The 21,065-nt window shown below is 34.4% G+C and overlaps 3 protein-coding genes across 5 annotated transcripts; 1 reads left to right on the plus strand and 2 right to left on the minus strand.

Moving 5' to 3' along the window:
- Window positions 1-860: 860 nt before the first annotated feature.
- Window positions 861-3,927, plus strand: LOC136226673 (uncharacterized). The gene is made up of 3 exons (XM_066015292.1): window positions 861-2,750; window positions 2,983-3,189; window positions 3,456-3,927. The coding sequence occupies exons 1-3, from the start codon at window positions 1,164-1,166 to the stop codon at window positions 3,732-3,734; spliced, it is 2,073 nt and encodes a 690-aa protein (XP_065871364.1). The 5' UTR covers window positions 861-1,163; the 3' UTR covers window positions 3,735-3,927.
- An 848-nt stretch (window positions 3,928-4,775) lies between these two features.
- LOC136225514 (LRR receptor-like serine/threonine-protein kinase GSO1) lies at window positions 4,776-8,498 on the minus strand. The gene has a single exon (XM_066013565.1). It carries the CDS (start codon window positions 7,788-7,790, stop codon window positions 4,881-4,883), a length of 2,910 nt encoding a protein of 969 aa, XP_065869637.1. The 5' UTR covers window positions 7,791-8,498; the 3' UTR covers window positions 4,776-4,880.
- A 3,686-nt stretch (window positions 8,499-12,184) lies between these two features.
- Window positions 12,185-19,142, minus strand: LOC136227519 (uncharacterized). 3 transcript variants are annotated; one of them, XR_010688113.1, is made up of 6 exons: window positions 18,812-19,142; window positions 14,950-15,016; window positions 13,990-14,388; window positions 13,488-13,831; window positions 12,966-13,258; window positions 12,185-12,580 (listed from the first exon to the last, which is right to left on the minus strand). XR_010688113.1 is itself a non-coding variant. In XM_066016210.1 (6 exons), exons 1-5 carry the CDS (start codon window positions 18,893-18,895, stop codon window positions 13,043-13,045), a joined length of 1,110 nt encoding a protein of 369 aa, XP_065872282.1. In that variant the 5' UTR covers window positions 18,896-19,142; the 3' UTR covers window positions 12,185-12,580; window positions 13,025-13,042. The 3 variants fall into 3 exon arrangements, 2 of the variants coding, with proteins under 2 accessions (XP_065872282.1, XP_065872281.1); XM_066016210.1 differs by having other exon boundaries at window positions 13,025-13,258; XM_066016209.1 differs by lacking the exon at window positions 12,185-12,580 and having other exon boundaries at window positions 12,659-13,258.
- Between the last annotated feature and the right edge of the window lie 1,923 nt (window positions 19,143-21,065).

Here is a 21,065-nt window from a genome sequence, read left to right on the forward strand (position 1 = left end):
TAACCCAAAAGGTAATAAGATTAATGGGTAAATTACACCCATGGCCACTGAACTTTACCCATTTTCACATTATGGCCACTCAACTTCATTTCTTCCCAGTATGGCCACTGAACTTTACACTTTTTAACACTGGTGGCCACTCAATTTTAACTAACTTCTCAAAATGACCGTTAACGATCGTTAACGACCTTAACATGAAAATATTCAAGAATTAAAGTTGTTCAGAACGACATTTACCATGAAGCCACATTTTTTATTTTCGAAAATCACATTTTTTAGAGTTTTCTCTCTCTAAAAATTCACTTTCTCTCTCCTAACCAAACAACACCTAAATGACCTCAAAACGAAAATTTTCAAGAATTAAAGTTCCTTAGAATATCATTAACGCTTTGGATTTTTTATTTTTAGCCGTCAATGGTCGTTTTGAGGCGTTAAGTGGCCACCGGTGTTAAAAAGTGTAAAGTTCAGTGGCCATACCGGGAAGAAATGAAGTTCAGTGGCCATAATGTGAAAATGTGTAAAGTTCAGTGGCCATGGGTGTAATTTACCCTAAGATTAATACATTTAAATTAAACGATATGACAAAAGTACCCTTCCTTTGATTAAGAAAATACTAAAAATGAAACGCTCATCAGTCATCAGTCTTCTCACTGTCAATCACTTTCCTCTTTCACTCTCTACCGGATGTGGAGTAACGTCTTTTCCCGGCCGGCATTATTACGCCGTTACCTACGCCAGCAAGTAAGATTTCGGTTTCCCTATGTTTTCAAACAACTCATTCATTTCCTGATTCTTTCCCTATTTTTTCAATATTCTTGTGAGGATTTCAGTTATGTTAAGTCATTTATTTCTGGATTTTTTTGAATATTCGTGTGAGGATTTCAGTTATGTTAAGTCATTTATTTCTGGATTTTTTGAATTGTTTCCTTATTTTGAAAAAGTATGTTCTGGCTATTTTTTCCTTATTTTGAAAAAGTAAGTGAATCTTTGTTTTCTTTCTTCCAATAATCAATTTTGCGTTTTATTTCCTTATGGAATGTCATTTATTTCTGGATTTTTTTTTAAAAATTCTTGTTTTTCGTGGGTTTATAAAGATCTTGCACTTCCATTTTCATTTTCATTTGTTTGGAGAAAGTGTGTTTCGGCTAATTTGAGATATAGATATGAGAAACCTATTCTTTTTCAAGTCCTTTTCCTCAAACAATTCTATTTCTCCTGTTCCTTCAGAAAGAAATGTTCATGATTCATCAGGAAGAGAGCAGACTAGGCCCAAAAAGAAGACCCTGGAACGAAATGGAAATTCTGATGCAAGACGCCCTCCACGAGTTCAATATTCAGCTCCACCAGATGGTACCAAAGATAATCCCAAATCTCATTCTAAAGGTTCCCGTCTTCACTCTTCTTCTAGAGATCTGGTAGATAATCATGAATCTCCACGTAGACTTGGAAAGAATGTCTTTGAGAGACTCTACCAAACTCCTTCTGTGAATAAATCAAGTTTGAAGGATTCCAATCATCGTATGCCAATCAAAGTTGAAGATATCTATCATGTTAAGGTGAATGAATGCTTCAATCCAAATTTAGATGTTCCTTGCCCAAAGAGTTGCTCATTGGAGAAAGCATATGAAACTGTTGACAGCTATCATGGAGATGATTTATTAACCTTACAGCAAAGATATAAAGAAGCAGAGGAGAGGGTCTTGCTTCTCTCTGAAGAACTTGAGCAAGAATCCTTCGTTCAAGATAGGAAATTAAAGGAGGACAAGTTGAGCTTGGCAGTTGAGGTTTCAGGTCTTCTAAGGTCTAGAATTGCTGAGAAACAGAGCTCAAAAGAAGAACTTAGACTGGTTAAGTCAGAATTATGGAAAGAGAAGAGCGAGTTGCAGTCAGTGTTGGAAAAAGAGTTGGACAGAAGGTCACGTGACTGGTCACTGAAGCTTAATAAGTCTCAACTGGAAGAGCAGAGGCTCCGTGATCAGGTTAGAGTGCTGGCAGAGGAGAATGTTTCCCTTCAAAGGAAAGTCTCTTCTTTAACATGTTCAGAGCAACAAGTTAGTCACCTAACTTCAAGGGTGGAAGAGGTGAGTAAGGAGAATACTGATCTAAGAGAAAAATTGTCTGAATTAGAGCAGAAGTACTTAGAGACAGAAGAGAATCTCAGTTGCTTCAAAAGGAATTTCAGTGAGAAAGATGAGGAGTGCAAAGAGTTACAAAAATACATTTGTAGATGGGTAAGAACATGGAGTGAACAAGAGAAGACAATTGAGGGATTGCACCAAGCATTTAGTTGTGAACTTGAGAAGGAGGATAAGAATGTGACCAAATTTCAGATGGAGCAAATGAGATTGACTGGTGTTGAATTGTCTTTGAGAAGGAAGGTGGAATCTCAGAAGATAGAAGTCGATTCACTTCGGCATGAGAACATTGGTCTATTGAAGCGCTTAAAGGGGTGTGGGGAAGAGATTGGTGCTTTAACTTTCAAGTTAGATACAGAAATGTGGTCCCGTGTATGCTGCCTGCAAAATCAAGGGCTGCCAATGCTGAAGGAGAGTGCTCATCTATGCTCTCAGTTATTGGAATTACTTAAAAGAAATGGGTTAGATGGACAGTTTGTTGTTGAAGCTGATGTAAAAGTTCAAGGCTTTAATCGTGGATTTGAAAACGTAACTAGGAGTTTGAAGACAGTATCTTCTGTGCTGCAGAAGAAGTCAAATTCATTTGCTTCAAAATCTGAGCTGCGCACTTCAGAGGTAATATTATATACACAAACACACAAAACCTGTTGTTTTTGAATAATAAGGTCTGCATGTGGTAGTTGATAATACTGAATATGATATAATGTACTTTGCATGTTGCAGAGCTTGAATGAGCTTTATTTTATTTTAATGCATTGCAGAATACAAAATTGATTGGTTTTGCTGACCCCTACATGATACATTCACTTAGTGTTCTAGTTTTTAATACTATTTGTTCATTTTTCAGGAGACGTTAAGATGTGAGCTGAAAGCAGAAGCTATGCTTACTAGTTTATTAAGAGAGAAGCTGTACTCCCAAGAGATGGAAGCTGAGCAGTTGCGTGCTGAACTGGCATCAGCAATGAGAGGAAATGACATTCGTGGGTCTGAAGTTCAGAGTGTAATGGACAACCTTTCTCATGCCAGCCACAAGTTGAAAGACTATGAACTTGAGGTAATTCAACTTATACCCAATTCTTGTGACAACCTTTTCTTAGTCTATGTTTTATATGCATGAATTCTCTAGTATTATAAGATTTATATGTTGTCTTCAAGGCACAATAATGTTGAGGTTTGACACTCATCTTGATTGAGCAGATGATCAACTAAGAAAAAAATGCCTTATATGAAGATAAATCTCATTTTGTTTGTTTTTCTTAACCCGAACAGGAAAAATCTCTGTTTGTTTTTTTGACCAGTTTTTTTGAATCTTTTGAACAGATGCAGAAGAAAGATCAGAAGATGAACCAGCTTCAAAATGAGCTCCATGAATCCATTAAAGAACTGACGTACACAAGGGACATTCTACCCAAAGTTTCAGGGGAGAGAGATGCGATGTTTGAGAAAGTGAATGAACTGAAGGAGGTAAATGTGCTACTGAATTCAGAGATTGAGACGTTGAAGGAGAAGATACAAGGGCTTGATGAAGACATACTTATCAAGGAAGGTGAAATAACAATTCTGAAAGACTCTTTAGGTAACAAACAACAGATCTTTTGACCTCCTTGCTGGTAGTGGGGATTTTGCTGAAATGATTGGTGCAGTTTTATTAGTAGGATGTGTAAATACCATTGGTTGGGTATAAGGTAGTATAAAAGCTAGAAATACCATCGGTTTTATCTTTTGGCTTCTAAAATTGTATGTAGCTGGTTTCTCTATTCTTGATTAAAGTTATCAATTCATTTTTTTGATTCACCATATATATTCTGAAGTCTAGTAAAATTGTCCCCATTTGTGCTTTAGTCTTTCATTTCCAATAATGTCGCGTATTGGAACCGGATATACCAATTTCTAGTTTAGGTTGTAATCCAATCCGGGGATTTTCTTTTTTTCAGTACGATTTGGAGATCTATCCGGATATGGTCAATCACTTTAGTAAGATGAACCAATCCATCAATCACATTATATTAACCAATCTTCCAATCAGTCATTCAAACACTCATAATATAACTTCTTTTCTGATAGTACAATAATACAATGTACAAAAATATAACTTGGATCATGGCGCATAAGAATTTGATGCAGCTTTGACATGCTAATCATATGGCAGAACATGTGATTATGGGCACGTAATTGTCAAAAAGTCACGGATACAAAGATTTCCAGAAATCTATAGGCTTCCGTTGCTGATGCATGAAATTTGATTTGATTACAAACATGAGAATTTGCATAGCTATATATATAAACATGGAAAAAAAAGGGCTCAAATGCATATCAGCATGAATAGGATACATGGTTACCTCAGGTAATTAGAGTTTACTATCGAAGCAGATTAAACAGTTCAACCCAAAACCAGTCTACTAAAAGATTTCGATCTCCACCCTACCCACGTTTATATGAAAATTAGAAAAAGTATTAGCTTGACGCACCCTGTGTCACCACATATGAAAATATCCAGATCATCAAAGAGACATAAGTGCCACTAGGTTTTCTTAACTGATTGTTGAAGTTTATATTCGCGAGGTTTTCTTTTTAAGCCTAAAACTTAATTATCATCAATAATCATAATCACAAGAAAAAGTGAATAACATCTTAAAACAACAAACATCTCTGCATTTTCTAATTAAATCTAACAATACTAATCCTTGTAAATCACAAAAATTTATACACTATAAACAAAGGCAAAAAGGATAAGGAAAAAAAAGGTTAAACCATAGTTTTTTCTGTGGATCCTGTATCCATTTTACATTGAAAAATGCAAGTCTTAGAATCATGCTTATTATTATTATCCTGTGGACAACCCAATGCCATGGAATTATTGACTTTCCAGTACTCACCATTCCTTGTCTTTTCGCCATAAACCCATTTCTCTTCCTCTCTTCTTTGTTCATCCAATCTCAAAACCCAAACTCTTCTCCAATTCCACCAAATTCTCACCATAATATAAACCATCACTAAGCAAATCACTGTTGAAGTAGACACTATAGCCACTATTATACCCACCACAGCAGCATTGGAAAGCCTATTTTTATCTTGATTCCTTGATAGGGAGCATTGTACTAATGGTGGACCACACAGTTCTTTATTGCCCATGAATGAAGAAAGTGGGAATCCTGAAAAGGTTGAAGGAACTTCTCCCTCTAGTTCATTATTTGACAGGTCTAACATGTGGAGGCTTTTCAGCTTTGTCAGTGAAAAGGGTATGTTTTTTTGGAGGTTATTGAAGGAAAGGTTCAATCTTTCTAATTTCATCAGGTTTCCTAGAGAAGATGGTATCTCACCGGTTAACAAATTCTTACTCAGATCCATCACTACTTGCAGCTCTGTTAACCTTCCTAGCTCCGGAGGTATTGAACCTGTGAAGAAGTTCTCAGACAGCCTCAATTCAAATAGCTTCTTACATTCCTGAATTGTTGGAGGGATGAACCCGGAAAGGTTGTTTCTCTGCAGGTTTAGGACATTGAGAGAAGTTAAATTTCCTATCTCCTGTGGAATTCTGCCTGTCAGGTTGTTGTTATGAAGAGAAAGTTTGAGTAATCTCGAGCAATTTCCGAGCTGAGCAGGTATTTCTCCATGGAATTTGTTGGATGACAAGTCTAGCTCTCCTAGTTCTTCTAAGCTCCCTAACCAAGAAGGCAGGGCTCCTGTAAGATGATTGTTATTAACTAGGAAGTGCTCGAGTTTTTGACAGTTCGAAAGTTGAGGCACTATATCTCCTGTCAGATTGTTATATGATAGATCAAGGAACTTGAGCTCAGTGAGTTTTCCAAATTCGTCAGGAATGTTTCCAGTAAGATAATTATTTGCAAGTCGGAGGCGTGTCAGGTTTATCGAAATGGCTAGTCTAGCAGGAATAGAACCTGAGAAACTATTGTTGGTTAAGTCCAGTGCAGTCAAAGAATGTGAACCTAAAAGAGGAAAAATGCTTCCGCTAAACCTGTTATGCGAAAAATTGATAATTCTCAGGTTTTTCAGAAGGAAAAGGGATGTAGAAAAAGGCCCTTGGAAGGAATTGTTGTATAGAGTAACTTTAGAAAGCTGTGAAAGGAATCCGAATGTCGGTGGCAATTTTCCTGAGAGCTTATTATCTGCCAAGGCTATGGTCTGAAGTTTTCTGCAGTAGCCTAAGCTCGGTGGGATTGAACCTGACAAGTCATTCTGCCTGAGTTGAAGAACAATCAGATTCTTCAGCTTTCCAATACTTGGAGGAATCGATCCATTCAGGTGATTCCCGAAGAAATCAATTTCGGTTAAGCTTGTACAGTTTGTTAATTCTCTTGGTATCTCTCCTGAGAGCTGATTATCATAAAGATAGATACTTTTCAACCTCTGAAGCTTGCCAATTTCAGGTGGAAGTTTCCCTGTGATCATGTTGTCAAACAGGTAAATATTTGCCAAGTTGCTCAGGTTCCCAATCTCAGGAGGTAGCTTTCCATTGAAACTGTTATTGTTAAGCTTGAGATCTGTGAGTTTCTCTAGTTTATCAATGTCCGACGGAAGTTCTCCTTCGAAGTTGTTATCCGAGAGGTCTAGTTGCTGCAGAGACAAGCAGTTCAGTAGCTGTAAAGGGAACTTGCCTGACAGGTTGTTTTGGTTCAGGAAAAGCTGCTGCAGATTCGAATTTCGGAGGCAGAAGTTGCTTGGAATGCTACCTGTGAAATCATTTCTTGACAGGACCAAAGTTCGAAGATTCCTTAACCGGAAGCTTATCGGTCCTGAGAGATTGTTTACCGATAAGTCAAGCTTCTCGAGTTGAAACAACTGATCAAATTCCACCGGAATCTGACCACTCAATCGATTTCCGAGCAGATTTAAGTACCTCAAGTTAGAGAGATGACTTAACTCGACCGGTACTAAACCTGAGAGGCTATTGTTAGCCAAGTTCAGTATCTGCAGTGATGTAAGCTTCCCAATTGAAGCAGGGATATCTCCTTGAAGTTTGTTGTTTGATGCTGCAAAATTTTCGAGCTCTACACAACCATGAATCTCGTCCGGGATAAGGCCTGTAAGGCCGTTCTCCTCCAAGTCAAGTGACACCAAATGCTTCAACTTACCAATTTCAAATGGAATGCTTCCATTCAATTGGCAAAAGGCAAGACCAAGAACTCTCAGATCAGTCAAGTTCCCAATACTCCGCGTAATTTCACCGGATAACAAGTTGTCTCCTATTCTAAGAACTTGCAATTTCTTCAAACTGCATAAACCTTCAGGAATCCTGCCAGAGAGAGCATTTGAATACAGAAGCAGTACCCTCAAATTCTGAAGCAATCCAAGCTCAGAAGGAATTGAGCCAGTGAAATAATTTGAAGACAAATCAAGTACCTCGAGCGAAGAAACACGCCAGAGCTTTCGAGAGATTAAACCCAAAAGTCCTGAGCTGGATAGATTTAACCCCACAACATGTGTTTGATCATCAGAACATGTAATTCCATGCCAACTGCAGACTTCAGCTCCTGAAGACCAACTTTCAAGAACTCCTAAAGGATCAACCAATTCGGATTTGATCTTTAGAAGCCAATAAGACTCAACTGATTCATTTCTACCAGAAGCAGCAGCAGAAAAATTTACCACTGCTAGAAACAGCAGAATCAGATGAGACATTTGTGTGCTACCCATTTTTCAAGTTGCATCAGAAAAACGGTGAGCATTCCATACGAGAAACGAAAAGCGAAAGTGAGTGAAAGTGAGTGAAAACGGTAGAAAAGAGAAATCTTGAGTAAGAGAAAAGGAAGGAAGATGGAATTTTGAATGATGATGAAAGCTTTGATGTTTATATAGTGTAGTTGAAGAGATGCATATGCCCAATCATCATCTACATAGAAAGTTAACAATAATGCATTTCATAGTAATTAGTCTTTTGAATCATAGTCTATCTTAATGTTGAAATGATTCTCTATACATGTGATTATTTTAAGGACTTCTTTTAATCACAGGATCAATTAAAAGATGTTCATCCAAGGGCTAGAAGTTAGTACACACAGTAAACAAAGTCAATCATTAAAAAAGAGAGTAGAATATGAATTGGGGAAGTGTATGGTTATAAGGTAAAGTGATAGATATGGGTGTTAAGGTATGGAGAACAGAAAAAGTTGAGGGACATAAGTAGAATTTTGACTTTCTAAGAGATCCTCTAAATAATAATAATTATATGATAAAAGAAAAGAAAAGAAGGTCAGCTAAATATGATATGCTTGTATTGACAAATTTTTAATCACGTATTAATTAGTAATTAGGTGTAATTTTAGTTGATAATTACATGGAATTTTTTAAGATTATGTAGACAAAGTTAAAAAGTAATCAGAAAATAATGATTTAATTTAATTACTTGATGAAGGTATTGGCAAGCAAGGATTGGTTGTTTTCTAAGGATTGATGATGATATTCTAAATGCATACGTATATTACTTTTCTTTCTTGATTTTTTTTCCATGTCCATATGTGAGTGAGTGGGTGAATGAATAATTCCAAAAATATGTAAATTTTCCAAATTATGTTGGATTGAAGTGTGAATGGTATCATTTTACCTACAATCTTATCTTAACGTTTCTAAACAAGATTAAGGGTACGTTTGTTTTGTCTATTGTTTGTTTGTTGTTGTTTGTTATTTACTGTTACGGTTTGTCCAAAAAAACAGGGATTCCTTATAAAATGCTGCTTTTCAGGTATAAAAGCAAACATGGATCACTATCCAAACACCTAAAACTTCCGCTTTTGAAGTTAAAAGACAAACATGAGCATGAAAATGAGCAACCAAAACCCTCTAAGTAACATAAATTTTAAACAGACTGATTTATTATTATTTAACTCATTATTTAACTGTCACATCGAACATTTTAAATAGACTTAATACATCATTTGCCCATTGAACTTGTCCAAAAAGCTTGATTGACCCCTGAACTTTCAAAGTGTTCTAATAGCCCCCTGAACTTGCATAAAATGTTCAGCTAGCCCCCCTGAACTTGCGTAAAATGTAATCAATTGATCACTCGATCGTAAAAAAGTAATTTAACTGGGAAAGATGTATTCCATGAATCTTAAAAAAAGCAAAACGACCAAAATCAGACTCACATAGCTAAAAATAACCTGCAAAAAATCAATATTTAGAACCCGTTTGGTTTACTTACACTTTGTTGTTGTTGTTTACTGTTGGAAAAACTATTTTTCATGTATAAAAGGTTTCACTCTCATTTTTTTAATATGAAAAGACAAACACTCACTTAAGTCTAGTAAATATAAGTTAATCATAAAAAAAAATTATTTAAAATGTTTATTAGGTTATTAAAACAGTTATCAATAATCTGCTAAAATGTCAAAACACTGTTTCAATTTATCAATAAACTTATTTAAAGAGTTAAATAACTATCAAATCAGTCTGTTCAAATTTTCTATTAGGTTGAGGTAAAGTTAATTTTACTCAAGAATATTAAAAATAAAATTACTCTTTACACAGTAAATTTGAACTTTATAACAATTGAAGAGGTACTTCCTACTCTACCTAAAACCAGCAAATTGGGTATTTGAATACAGGAAGAAAACAAAAGATCAAAACTACCATAATAAACTAACATTTAAAACCAAGATCCATGTGTATTAGGTATACATATAGAATTTTGACCGACAAATATTAAAACAAACAAAAATAAAAAAAATTCTTGTAATGAAAGAACACAAACGAGTAAAGACAAGTGGGTTAGCTTGAAATTGATGGGAAATTTAACGTAGTTTTCAGTGACATTTTAGGTAGCTTGGCTTCTCAGGGACTAAATTGAACGAAAGTAAAAAGATTTTATTTGAGGTTAGGTCCCTGTCAGAATATAGAGGGCATGTTTATCCAGATGGACCATTTGGCCAAAGTGCTGAAGAGACGTACATTTTGTCTTCCACCTATTTCTCTCTCTACACATGCTATAGATTTGCACGCACGAGCATGACATCAATTTCATTTTTGTTTTGGCAATTTAAGTTTTAGCCCCATGATGCAATTTGACTCATCATGTTAAAATCTTGTTATATATTCCATTAACAGGGTATTATCCATTTCATATGGATTCGGAACTTACAGTTTGAAAGGATTTTTTTTTGGTAAATTTCAAATAAAACCCACGTGGTTTTACTAATTTTCAGATAAATGACTGTGGTTTACTTTTGCTCAAAACGATGATTGAGGTTTCGCACTTGGATTAATGCTATTAAAACTATCTTTAACGACCTGAAAATGAAAATTTTCAAGAATTAAAGTTGTTCAATGTCATATTTTTTATGGAACTACATTTTCGATTTTCGAAAATCATCTTTTTTAGAACTTTCTCTCTTTACCAAACATCATCTAAACAATCTCAAAATAAAAAAGTTGAAGAATTAAAGTTGTTTAGAATATTAGTAGTTTTTAAAATATGTCATTTTTGAAGTCGTCAAGGGTGATTTTAATAGTATCAATCAAAAAAGTCCTTATTTTGCTAAAGTTGAAAACATCAATCCTCATTTTGACAAAAAGTAAACCACAGTCCTTTATCTGAAAATTAGTAAAACTACAGGGGTTTTATTTAAAATTTACCCTTTTTTTTACGTATATATGATTATAGAAAAAATGTAAAAAATTTATTTTTAAATTATAAAAAAATATATTTTTAAAACAGATTAATTGATAACATCTTTTCCAACTGAATTAGAACATCTGGATAAAAAAAACTTTTAATTCACTTTCTAAAAATAATATATAATTGATTTTTAGTGATTTAAGAGTGATTAATCATCTCCAACGATACTCCTCATATTCACTTCTTATTTATTATTTTATCATTCAAATTATTAATTATTATTATATTTATAATAGTGAGAAAAGAAAAATTCCACAATAATAAATTATTAATAAAAAATGAATTAATTAAATACTAAAAGATGGAGAGAGACTTTCTTTTATTAGAGATGATGAAGAGGTTCTTAGTGATTTGATGAACCATTGAAAAGTTGTGGGAACTGATTTTTAATTCACTCCTCAAATTTTAACTTAAGAGTCAAATTAGACGATGTTAGAAATGCTCTTAGAGGTTTATAATTAACTAATTTAACAAGATTAAATGCAACCAAAAATAAATAACAAGACCAAAAAAAATCAAGACCCTCATAATGCTTTTTTGCCTATTATTTATAGGAAACAAAAAACTTTGTATCATTTTATGTAAAAGAATGTGATTTTATATGCTTTACGCGATTAGAAAACAAACTTAATTAACATTATTTATCATATTATCAAGTAAATATCATTTCCACATGCCACATCATCAAAAGTCCACATCAACAAGATCACAAATCACGTCATCAAAGACTGACACCATTAATCAATTTTTTTCCCACTAAACATCTGTTTGGTTTACCTAATGTTTATTGTTGTTTGATGTTATTATTTGATATTTGGTGTTGTTGGAAAAAGTTATTTTTCTAAAAAGTATAAATAGAATAAACAAACACACCTTAAGGGTATAAAACACATGCTCTTTTGCAAAAAATAAAAAATAAAAATCACATTTATCTATTTACAAAATAAACCACGAGATGTTTTTTTTCATATTCTTCCCTCATCTATAAGTTATATATGATTATATATAATATAAATAAAAAAATAAAAACAAAAATTTGTATAAATCATATCACATCAGTCAGATTATTAGTATAAATCATATTATCATATAAAAAATTATCACTCTTACTCACAAGACTTGAATCCCTTTTTCACAACATATAAAATTACAATTAGAAACCCTAGAATAGAGCATTAGAAGTCATCCAATTTAAATAAGCATATCACATGCTGTGAATTCTCCTAGTTGTACCTAATCTTAGACTTTTCAACCTGACTTCTTAATTAAAAAGAATTAAGAACTGAAAGTCTGGACAATTATGTTCAAAACTACCAAACGAATGTGAAAGAAAGGGCATAGCTACAAGGGGATACAGCCAAAGGAGAAGTTACAACATTATGGAGCAGGGGAATGAGAGAATCACAAAAATTATTCAATATAATAGAACTATTTTATGCCAAAATCAATCCCCAAATCTCAACTTATTCTTATTATAAAGTTCATACAAACATCTTCCAAAACAAAAATATTTGTTAAACTATACAATAGCTGTAATCAAAGTGATCATTTTGTTTTTGATGGATGCAAACTTTATAGACTAATGAAGACAAGTGTCTTATCACACCCTATGTTGCACGGACATGGAAACCGAGACCAAAAAGGACATCACCAACGTTATTTCTAGAACCTTCATTAAATACCCTTCAAACAAAAACGGACATGGACAAGAAACGCTACTAAAGAAGAATGTCCGTGCAACGTAGAATTGACACCTCTTTAAGCATGAATCTAGGCAATACCCTTAAGGCATAACACCACCTTATGCTTCCTTTCAACAAAAAAAAAAAAAAAGAGTCAGAAATGTATTTGATGTGGCACAAAAATCCAGTAATTTGCTTCATTAATAGATGAGAACCACAAATACTAAATCTCAGCACGTATATCGTATCCAGAGCGCATGACTTCCGAAACAATTTAAGAAAAAAAAAAATGAATAGTAGTTACTGACAAAAAAAAGAAGTCCTAGCATTCTGATCACAAGATCAGGAACTGTCAACTGAAAATAGAAGAAATTTGGTAATTTCAACTTTTAACATATTCATTCAAGTAATCCTGCCAGATCTTTCCATAATGCTTCAGACAAAGTAAACAATTTAAAATTTCACTAAGCAGAAGCATATTGTGAAAACATCGGAACGTAATGTACAGATTACCTGGATCAAGAGCAACCAGAATCGTTAAGTAGACGATGACGCTTGTCAATTTTACCAACCTTAATAAAAACCATAAGTCACTCAGAAGTTGTGGCAGCTGGGGAATAAAACTTCATAAGGAAGCTTGAGAGTGACCACATGCATATTACACCGAGGAATTGAAGGACATTCAAAAGTGTACTCAAAGAACTGCTTATCTCCAAGTTGTGAGAGGTCATTTCAGCTCCTCTCACTGTAAATGACAGAGCTGTTACCAGTTGCGCCGCTCTATTCAATTGGTGCAATCTATAAACCTGATAATTAGAAAGAAAAAAAACGATGTTCTAATTAGGAGCAACTACATGTTCAAATGGAGATTGTTAAAGTGGACTCTTTCCATTTCCGCGATATTACTTTGGATACATAACTAAATTGTAAAACTAAAGTGAACATAAGCATTTCTTCCTCCCGTCTCCACATTCATACATGGGACCTCTAAACAAGATTGGTCAAGACAAAGAGGCAACATTCCTTAGCCCTTACTTGGAAAATTATAGGAATGACAGGCCATGAAGGTGACCTCCTCAATCTTGCATACTGCTCGAATGCAAATTGAACAACGATACCAACTAGGAAAGGCGCCAGGGTAGCAGAAGCTGCAGGGCCGGTCCATGGCCATACCAAGCCCATAGTCACCAAAGGAATTATAAGACTCAACACGAGGGCAGCAACGGAAGATATTCGTTGTCCCAACTCGGGAGCCAGGGTAGTGCCACCATTTGCAACAGACTGTAATTCCACTGGCCTCCTTATATGGTCTATTAGCAGAAGAAAAATCGCAACACCACAGTAGAAAAGAGCTTCTGTGAAGAATAGTATGAGGAAATCTACAAATAAAGAACAACGGATTTCTTAGAGCGATATAAATTTATCCTGCAACAGAAGCAAAATAACCAAACAAAATTCACCAATCTCTCTCTGCTTTTCTTTAAGTTTGTCAACGATAAATTTCAGAGCCCATAGAAAACCAGAGCAGCGTAATCACCTGTCAGCAAAGAGTCCTCAAATACTGTGGAGAATATTTTCCGCAAGTAAAGTGACGGGAAAATGAAAGACGCTACAAGGACAGCAGGACCCATTAACCATAATAGGCTACTCTGTTTCTTTTGCACATTAGATTTGATGATCTCATCTTGTATCTTGTAAGGGCGATTATAAAACGAAATTAAACCCGGTTTTCCATCAGTTCCCCGAGAAAGACTAAAGGAACCGCTTGCAGGAGAAAGTGTTTCAGCTGTAGAACTGTGATCTTCTTCTAGCTCCAGTGCATCTGATTCAACCTCAGTGAATTGTGGCTCATCTTCAGAAGTTGCAAAAAGCACATTTTGTCTTGCAGGATTTCTGTTTAGTCTCAACGGGCAACCTATGGGGCGGCACACGTTGACTACCCATGATACCAGAAGAATACTATTAGAGACATATTAAGAGCAACAGTCATGATTCTGAACTTTGCAAAACAGTGACGAAATCAAAATCCAAATGACTAGAAACTGTGTAAAACATAGAGAAACATCATACTCCCTCTTTTTCATTATAATTGACATTTTAAGGAAAGAATTCTTTTTCAAATGACGTTTTACACTTATCAATAAGCATTAACTGTGTTTTTACCAACTTTGTCATTGTATAATAAAAGGAAAGAACTTTATATAGAAATTTTAAGTATTCTTGCTAAAGGGTGATAATGATATGGTAATGTTTAACTACTTTTTAGGCTAATTAATAGGTTTCTTAATACTCGTGTAGAAATCTTAAGCGTCAATCATAATGAAACTGAGGGAGTAATATTTTAAACATAATACACCAACCCTGTCAATCATGGTACAGAAAAAGAGGTTTCAAATATTATTAACACTTGTAGCTTGGAGAAAAGTCCTTTTCCAAATCACAAGTTATATCCAGAATTTTGTAGTTTTGTAGCATTGAAACTGATCAAATGGCTCACCTTTAGCATTGCCGAGTGTTTGAGAATCATAATGCAGTTGAAGAAATGGTTTTTCTGAGAATCTCAGCTGGAGAACAACAAAATAAGAGCAAACAATTTTAGAAAATTTATAGACTTCATAATTGTTAAAGGCGCAAGGCGAGGCGCATAAAATAAAAATATATACTCTTTTACTAGTTAAGCATACACCCAAAAAAAAAAAAAAAACACTTATGACCACGTAAAAAAAACAAGACCACATAAATACATCACACTAAATCATAAATGTCAAGCACCAAGTTAAGTTCATACTTCATAGAGACATTAACATATACTTAACGCCTTAACCTAAGTACCTAACTATAACCAATACTACTAAACTAATAACCATTCATTGTCAATAAAAAAGAACAACAACAACAAAGCCTTAGTCCCGAAATGATTCGGGGTCGGCTAACATGAACCATCATATAAAACCGTGAAATCAAGTCATGTCAGCGACACAAATTCTCTCCCTCCACTCTGTCCTATCCACTACCATATTTTCCTCAATCCCCAATAAACTCATATCACTCTCGATCACCCTCCTCTAAGTTTGCTTAGGTCATCCCCTACCCCTCACCACTATATCCCTTTGCCACTCTTCAGTCCTCCTAACCGGCGCATTAAGTGCTCTTCGTCTTACATGGCCAAACCGCCTTAGTCGGTTTTCCCTCATTTTATTCTCAATAGATGTAACCTCTACTTTTGTCCTAATTATTTCATTACTCACCCGATCCTTTCTCGTATGACCACACATCCATCTCAACATACGCATTTCCGCTACCGACATCTTATGGGTGTGACAGTGTTTCCCTACCCAACACTCTATACCATATAACAGTGCTGGTTTGATTGCCGTGCGGTAGAATTTTCCCTTCAATCTATTAGGCATGTCGGGGTCACAAAGGAAACCCGTAGCACTCTTCCACTTCGCCCAACCAGATTTAATCCTATGAGCAACATCTCCATCTACTTCTCCATCCGTTTGGATAATAGATCCTAAATACCGAAAGCAATCCGATGTCTGAACAACTCTCACATCTAGGGTGATTGTCTCTACCTCTCTACTCCTATCGCCACTAAACTTACACTCCAAATATTCTGTCTTACTCCGGCTCAACTTAAAGCCTCTAGATTATAAAGTTTGTCTTCATATATTTAGTTCTTTATGTGACTTCTCTTCTTTCTTTACGTGAAAGCTCTTAATCCTTCTCCATTCTTTCTATATTTAGTTATGCCTCTTGATATTCTTATTTAGATCAAAGGTTAAGATTAAACTTATTTAAATTGGATTAGTGGTTGAGATTAATCAAATTGGATTAGCGGTTGAGATTAATCAAACATTTATTTACATAAAATAGTAAAAAATAAAAATAAAAAAAACCTACTGAAAACCCTAAGGTGCGTCTTGATCCAGGCTTTGAGGCGCAAGCCAGGCGCACGAGGAGAGAGCCTTTTGTACAGCGCCTGGAGCCTTGAGTGAGGCGCGCCTTTAACAACTATGATAGGCTTCATAAACATTTTTGGCTAAGTCACAGACCGTCAATCAAATTCATTCATTGAGAAGCATCAAGTATTAATCCATAATTATCGAATGGAAACTCACCGACTGACCAAAGCGAAGTAAAATCACTGCATCGTACAACATTTTTAAAAGTGAAAACCTAGCAACAAACTGAATAGAAACAATAAAATGAACATAACAATTTTGCATAGCAACTCTTTCATATATATGACACAACCCAATCCTTGTTTTTGAAGTTTCTAATCCTTAACTTTTTTTAATTGAAATGTCTAAATAATAAGAAATTTCCTCTTGACAGTGATATATGTTGTATATGTGAAAATCTAGAAAATTCATCTATGAAAAAAGAAAATAAAGCTTCTAAGGATATATGAAAAACAAAAACAACAGAAAAAAAAAAAAATAAGGGCCAACTTGGTTCCATCCTAAATCGGTAAAAGACTGCAAAGATCATATTCAAAAGCATGACCAAAAAAGAAAGGGCCAAAGGCAAGTCAAATTAGTAGTAGATTCATTTTTAAAAGGGAAAAAAAAATGAGATGAATGTTCTAGATAGCTATAAAGGAAAAGAAGGGATAGAAAGTGAGGGTAAGAATCACCACAAACGGGAAAACCACCTAGCATGCCGAGGCATATTTTTTTCCACTACTTTAATCTTTTTTCTCTGTTGGGAAGTTCAGTCAGGGAGAGACGGCTCATCATTGATAGACAGATAGCCTCACATTATTAAAAAAAAAAAAAAGTAAGAGAAATTCAATATCAATCTCTTGAAGAGGAAAATGCACTAAAAATGCTTAAAGCCCATCCAATTGGCATGGACATATGACTATTATTATGCTACTAAATATCATCATCACTTAAAGAGGTAGAGCATCAATGAATTCACAAAGAAATTAGAAAATATCTATTGCATATTGCCTTGCAAAATTTAATTCCTATACTGATTTTTTATGATTATGGATGATAAAAATATAAAATATAGCTTGAGGTTAGGGCTTAGTAGCTTGAAACCATTAATATGAGAAAAATCAAATCACCAAAAAGAATGATGTACCTTCACATTAACAAAACATGTAATAATGAACAATTCATGCCATTTAAAAGAACTGTAAACAGTAAACCCTAGTATATTTGAGCATATGAGCAAGGAACGATCTTTATCTATCTTGCAGTATTTAACAGTTGGAAAATCGTCATATTATTAGCATTCCTAACAGAAATCGCAGTAGAAACTACCAAATTCTATTCCAGCATAACTAATAATAACATCTCTAGATCAAGAGTTTCATAAGAAAATAAATGCTAAAGATCCAGCCAATTCCTCTAACATTGAAAGCATAAGTGTTAAGAATCAGATAAGCATTTCATGACTCTGATAATAAGCTACGTCTGAGCCCTTCCAATGCACCATGTGTCAGCGATTAATATAATATCTAAGACTGGGCCTTAACTATCATCTTTAGCTTTTAGTTTAAAATAGTTCCATGACATGGTATCAGAGCCTCTTGGACCAAACAGTTGAGGGTTCAAGTCCGGTCAATCTCATTAATTTGTGGAATTAAAAACATATGGTGGGATGGGCCTGTGTTGTGCACGCTGCAAGCCCTAAGACGCATTTGCATGTGGGGGGTATGTCAGCGATTGATATAAGATCAACGATAGTTAAGCTTGAGCTTTTAGTTTAAAACGGTTCCATGACACCATGTACACCTAATTTTCCCTAATTTTAATTTAATTTCTCTAAGATGATTTAATCCTCAAACCCATTCTTCAAATAACCCAGTATTATTTTAGAGATCTGAACATTAACTGAAGCTCCTCAAAGACAACGTTATTAACATAGTGATAAAATTCCTACTGAACTGGCTGTCTTTGTTTTCCGCGAACAATCGCATGCTGTGACGTCATGCCTAACACAAGCATGTGCAAATTCTCTAAGTAGGCACACAAATTCTCTTCCCTAGAAATTCTTGATATTTTCCTCATCTTCAATTACTGTTACTTCTGAAATCAGTATAACATACTTCCTACTTCTTTTACTACAAACAAAGCCTTATGATAGACAATCAACAATAAATCACAAAAATTCACCAAGATAAATGAGCTAATACTAATAAATAGCTCAGCACTTCAATTCAAATTTCAAGAAAATGCACATTGTAGAACAACCAATGCATATACTTTGGTCAATTTGCAGAAAAAAATAGTCATCTATTGCTTAAATTCAAAGCCTTTCGGCCCAGCAAAAAATTGAACTTAATATCAGTAATGCTCAAAAAAATTGAGAAGAAATTAGAGATACGGCCAAATAAATACCTGGGAAGCTCTTCTTGGTTTATAAGAAGAAGAAAGTGCAGTTGCCACACAGGAAAATGAAGGCGGGCCGATTTTGGCTGCCATATATACCTAACTACCTCCCTGCTCACTTACTTATAATATGTTAGAGATTTTCAACAAAGACCCAGTTGAAAAGGAAGGACCTTGACGATACCCATGTGAGCAATTAGGCGAAGGAAACAGAGAATGGTGGGAAATTTGAGGAATTCGGAGACTTCGAGGTATTGGGTAAATGGGTTCTTGTTGGAATTGAAAGTTCTTCCTCAAGGAGAGAGAGTGGGTTGTTTATTTGTATGGTATTTGGGCTGAAAAGAAAAGCAGTTGGAAGTTAGAGTTAGATTAGGACAATCCTATATCCTACCACATCATATTTGGGCCTCTCACTGTTTTAGATCTTTCCTTAATTTCTCTCTCCACTTTTTCTTTTATTTCTTTAATTTTTTATAAATAAAGGAAATTTTATTGCAAAGCACATCCAACTAACAACCTAACACAAATTATAAGGTGATATCAAATATATCATATCTACATGGGTCATGAGGACCTATAGTGCAATGAGATTCTTCCAATCAAAGAGAATGAGTAATCGCCACGATAGGTGGACAGTATTTCAAATCGATTCTAGAATAAGATTTATAGTTCAGGTAGAAATATAAAGAATACAGTTTAGGCACATTATATGCCATAATAGACATTCGTCATTCAGAAGTCGATATATGTTCTCAAGAGAAGTTAAGAGACATTTTAAACCGACTACCGGAATTTTTTAGCACTTTATAAATAGAACACAATGTCACATAGTCAAGATACATACACATATCTTTTGTAATTGATACTTGATTGCTTAGTTCTCACCTTCTTAAACTATGCTAACTTAAACATCGAAGTGGAATCGTCAGTCATCTGTCCCTCTTTGATCCTTTTTTTGTCTTACCTCGGACGTAGAAGGGTTTTCAGTTGTCATCGGAACATTACCCACAAATTTACTCGTATTAGAAGGAATTCCAAAACAAACACATTTATGTCAATGTTGTTCCAAAAATCATTATTTCACAACAATTTAAAAATAGTTGATATTTTCTATAGTAGAATTTTAAAATATGCGGCTAGAATTGCTCACCAATTTCTATCTAAATGACCTTCCATTAATGGTCAAACCATTGAAGTGCTCGACCATGGGTTTCACCCAGTTTCAGCTCATGCGAAACTTATGTAAAACTGATTCAACTTATTAACGCCAATTTTTCATTGAATTACATTTGAATTTCAATAGGTTTAAATAAACTTCATCCAATTTCACCTCATGTGAAACTGGATGAAACTCGTATAAAACTGATTGAAATATAATGGAACATTAACTCAAAGTTTCATCACATAACATTTCTTTTCAATAGGTTTAAATGCAATTTTATGTGAGTTTCATCTAGTTTCAATTCATATGAAATTAGGTGAAACTGGTTGAAAATAAACGATATAAATATGGTTAAAGAACATACAAGTGCTTAACTCGTAACATTGGATGATAATAAGTTAAATGAGTAGAAGATAAATTCATTTAGCCCTAAACCATACAAAGCTCTGGAGTTGTCCATTTTGGTCATTGAGACAATCCATTAGTCATTCTAACTTCCTGAAAGTGACATAACACCCCTTATTTTTACTCAATCGGATAAGATGTTGGCCCGTGAGGAACACTCGCCTTTTGGTTGACTTCTCATATACAATATGACTTTTTCTTTTATAAAAATTGCAACGTGACCTTTCAGGATGATATTTCAAAGTGTATATGAGTTTAGAGATGCTATTGCAAAATATGCTTTAAGAATAACTACATTTTTTAACGGAAAAAACCACATTCCATGTTGCATGTGGGAGTCAACCGAAAGACAAGTAATCAAAATCTTCCTCAATTAAGAGAAAAATAGAGGGCGTGTTATACCATTATATGAAAATGATATATGATATGAGAAGTCTTTTTCGTATAATACTTCATCCCTTGTAACCAACATATTCCAAAACCATGAAAATGAAGAATACTCCAAAAGATCCAAATCATTAAGCAACATTAACTTGTCCAAACTTAATTTTCAATTTTTGAATCAACAAAGTTCCAATCAGAATTCCAACTTACAATCTCATCATAATCAAAATTTAAATCCAATCATCTCCAACTTACAATCTCTCATCATAACCAAAATTTAAAGAAAAATAATAGATGAAATAGAGAAATGAA

This window comes from Euphorbia lathyris, chromosome 4 (assembly GCF_963576675.1).
Source record: "Euphorbia lathyris chromosome 4, ddEupLath1.1, whole genome shotgun sequence".
NCBI classification, from domain to species: domain Eukaryota; kingdom Viridiplantae; phylum Streptophyta; class Magnoliopsida; order Malpighiales; family Euphorbiaceae; genus Euphorbia; species Euphorbia lathyris.

What these genes read in the sequence shown, in the direction of transcription:
- LOC136226673 (XM_066015292.1), top strand. Translation starts at nt 1,164, where the DNA reads ATGAGAAACCTATTCTTTTTCAAGTCCTTTTCCTCAAACAATTCTATT. An exon ending in CTGAGCTGCGCACTTCAGAG is followed by an intron (nt 2,751 to 2,982) that starts GTAATATTATAT and finishes TTCATTTTTCAG; the next exon opens with GAGACGTTAAGATGTGAGCT. An exon ending in TGAAAGACTATGAACTTGAG is followed by an intron (nt 3,190 to 3,455) that starts GTAATTCAACTT and finishes TCTTTTGAACAG; the next exon opens with ATGCAGAAGAAAGATCAGAA.
- LOC136225514 (XM_066013565.1), bottom strand. Translation starts at nt 7,790, where the DNA reads ATGGGTAGCACACAAATGTCTCATCTGATTCTGCTGTTTCTAGCAGTG.
- LOC136227519 (XM_066016210.1), bottom strand. Translation starts at nt 18,895, where the DNA reads ATGGCAGCCAAAATCGGCCCGCCTTCATTTTCCTGTGTGGCAACTGCA. An exon ending in AACCAAGAAGAGCTTCCCAG is followed by an intron (nt 15,017 to 18,811) that starts GTATTTATTTGG and finishes GTTGTTCTCCAG; the next exon opens with CTGAGATTCTCAGAAAAACC. An exon ending in AACACTCGGCAATGCTAAAG is followed by an intron (nt 14,389 to 14,949) that starts GTGAGCCATTTG and finishes TATCATGGGTAG; the next exon opens with TCAACGTGTGCCGCCCCATA.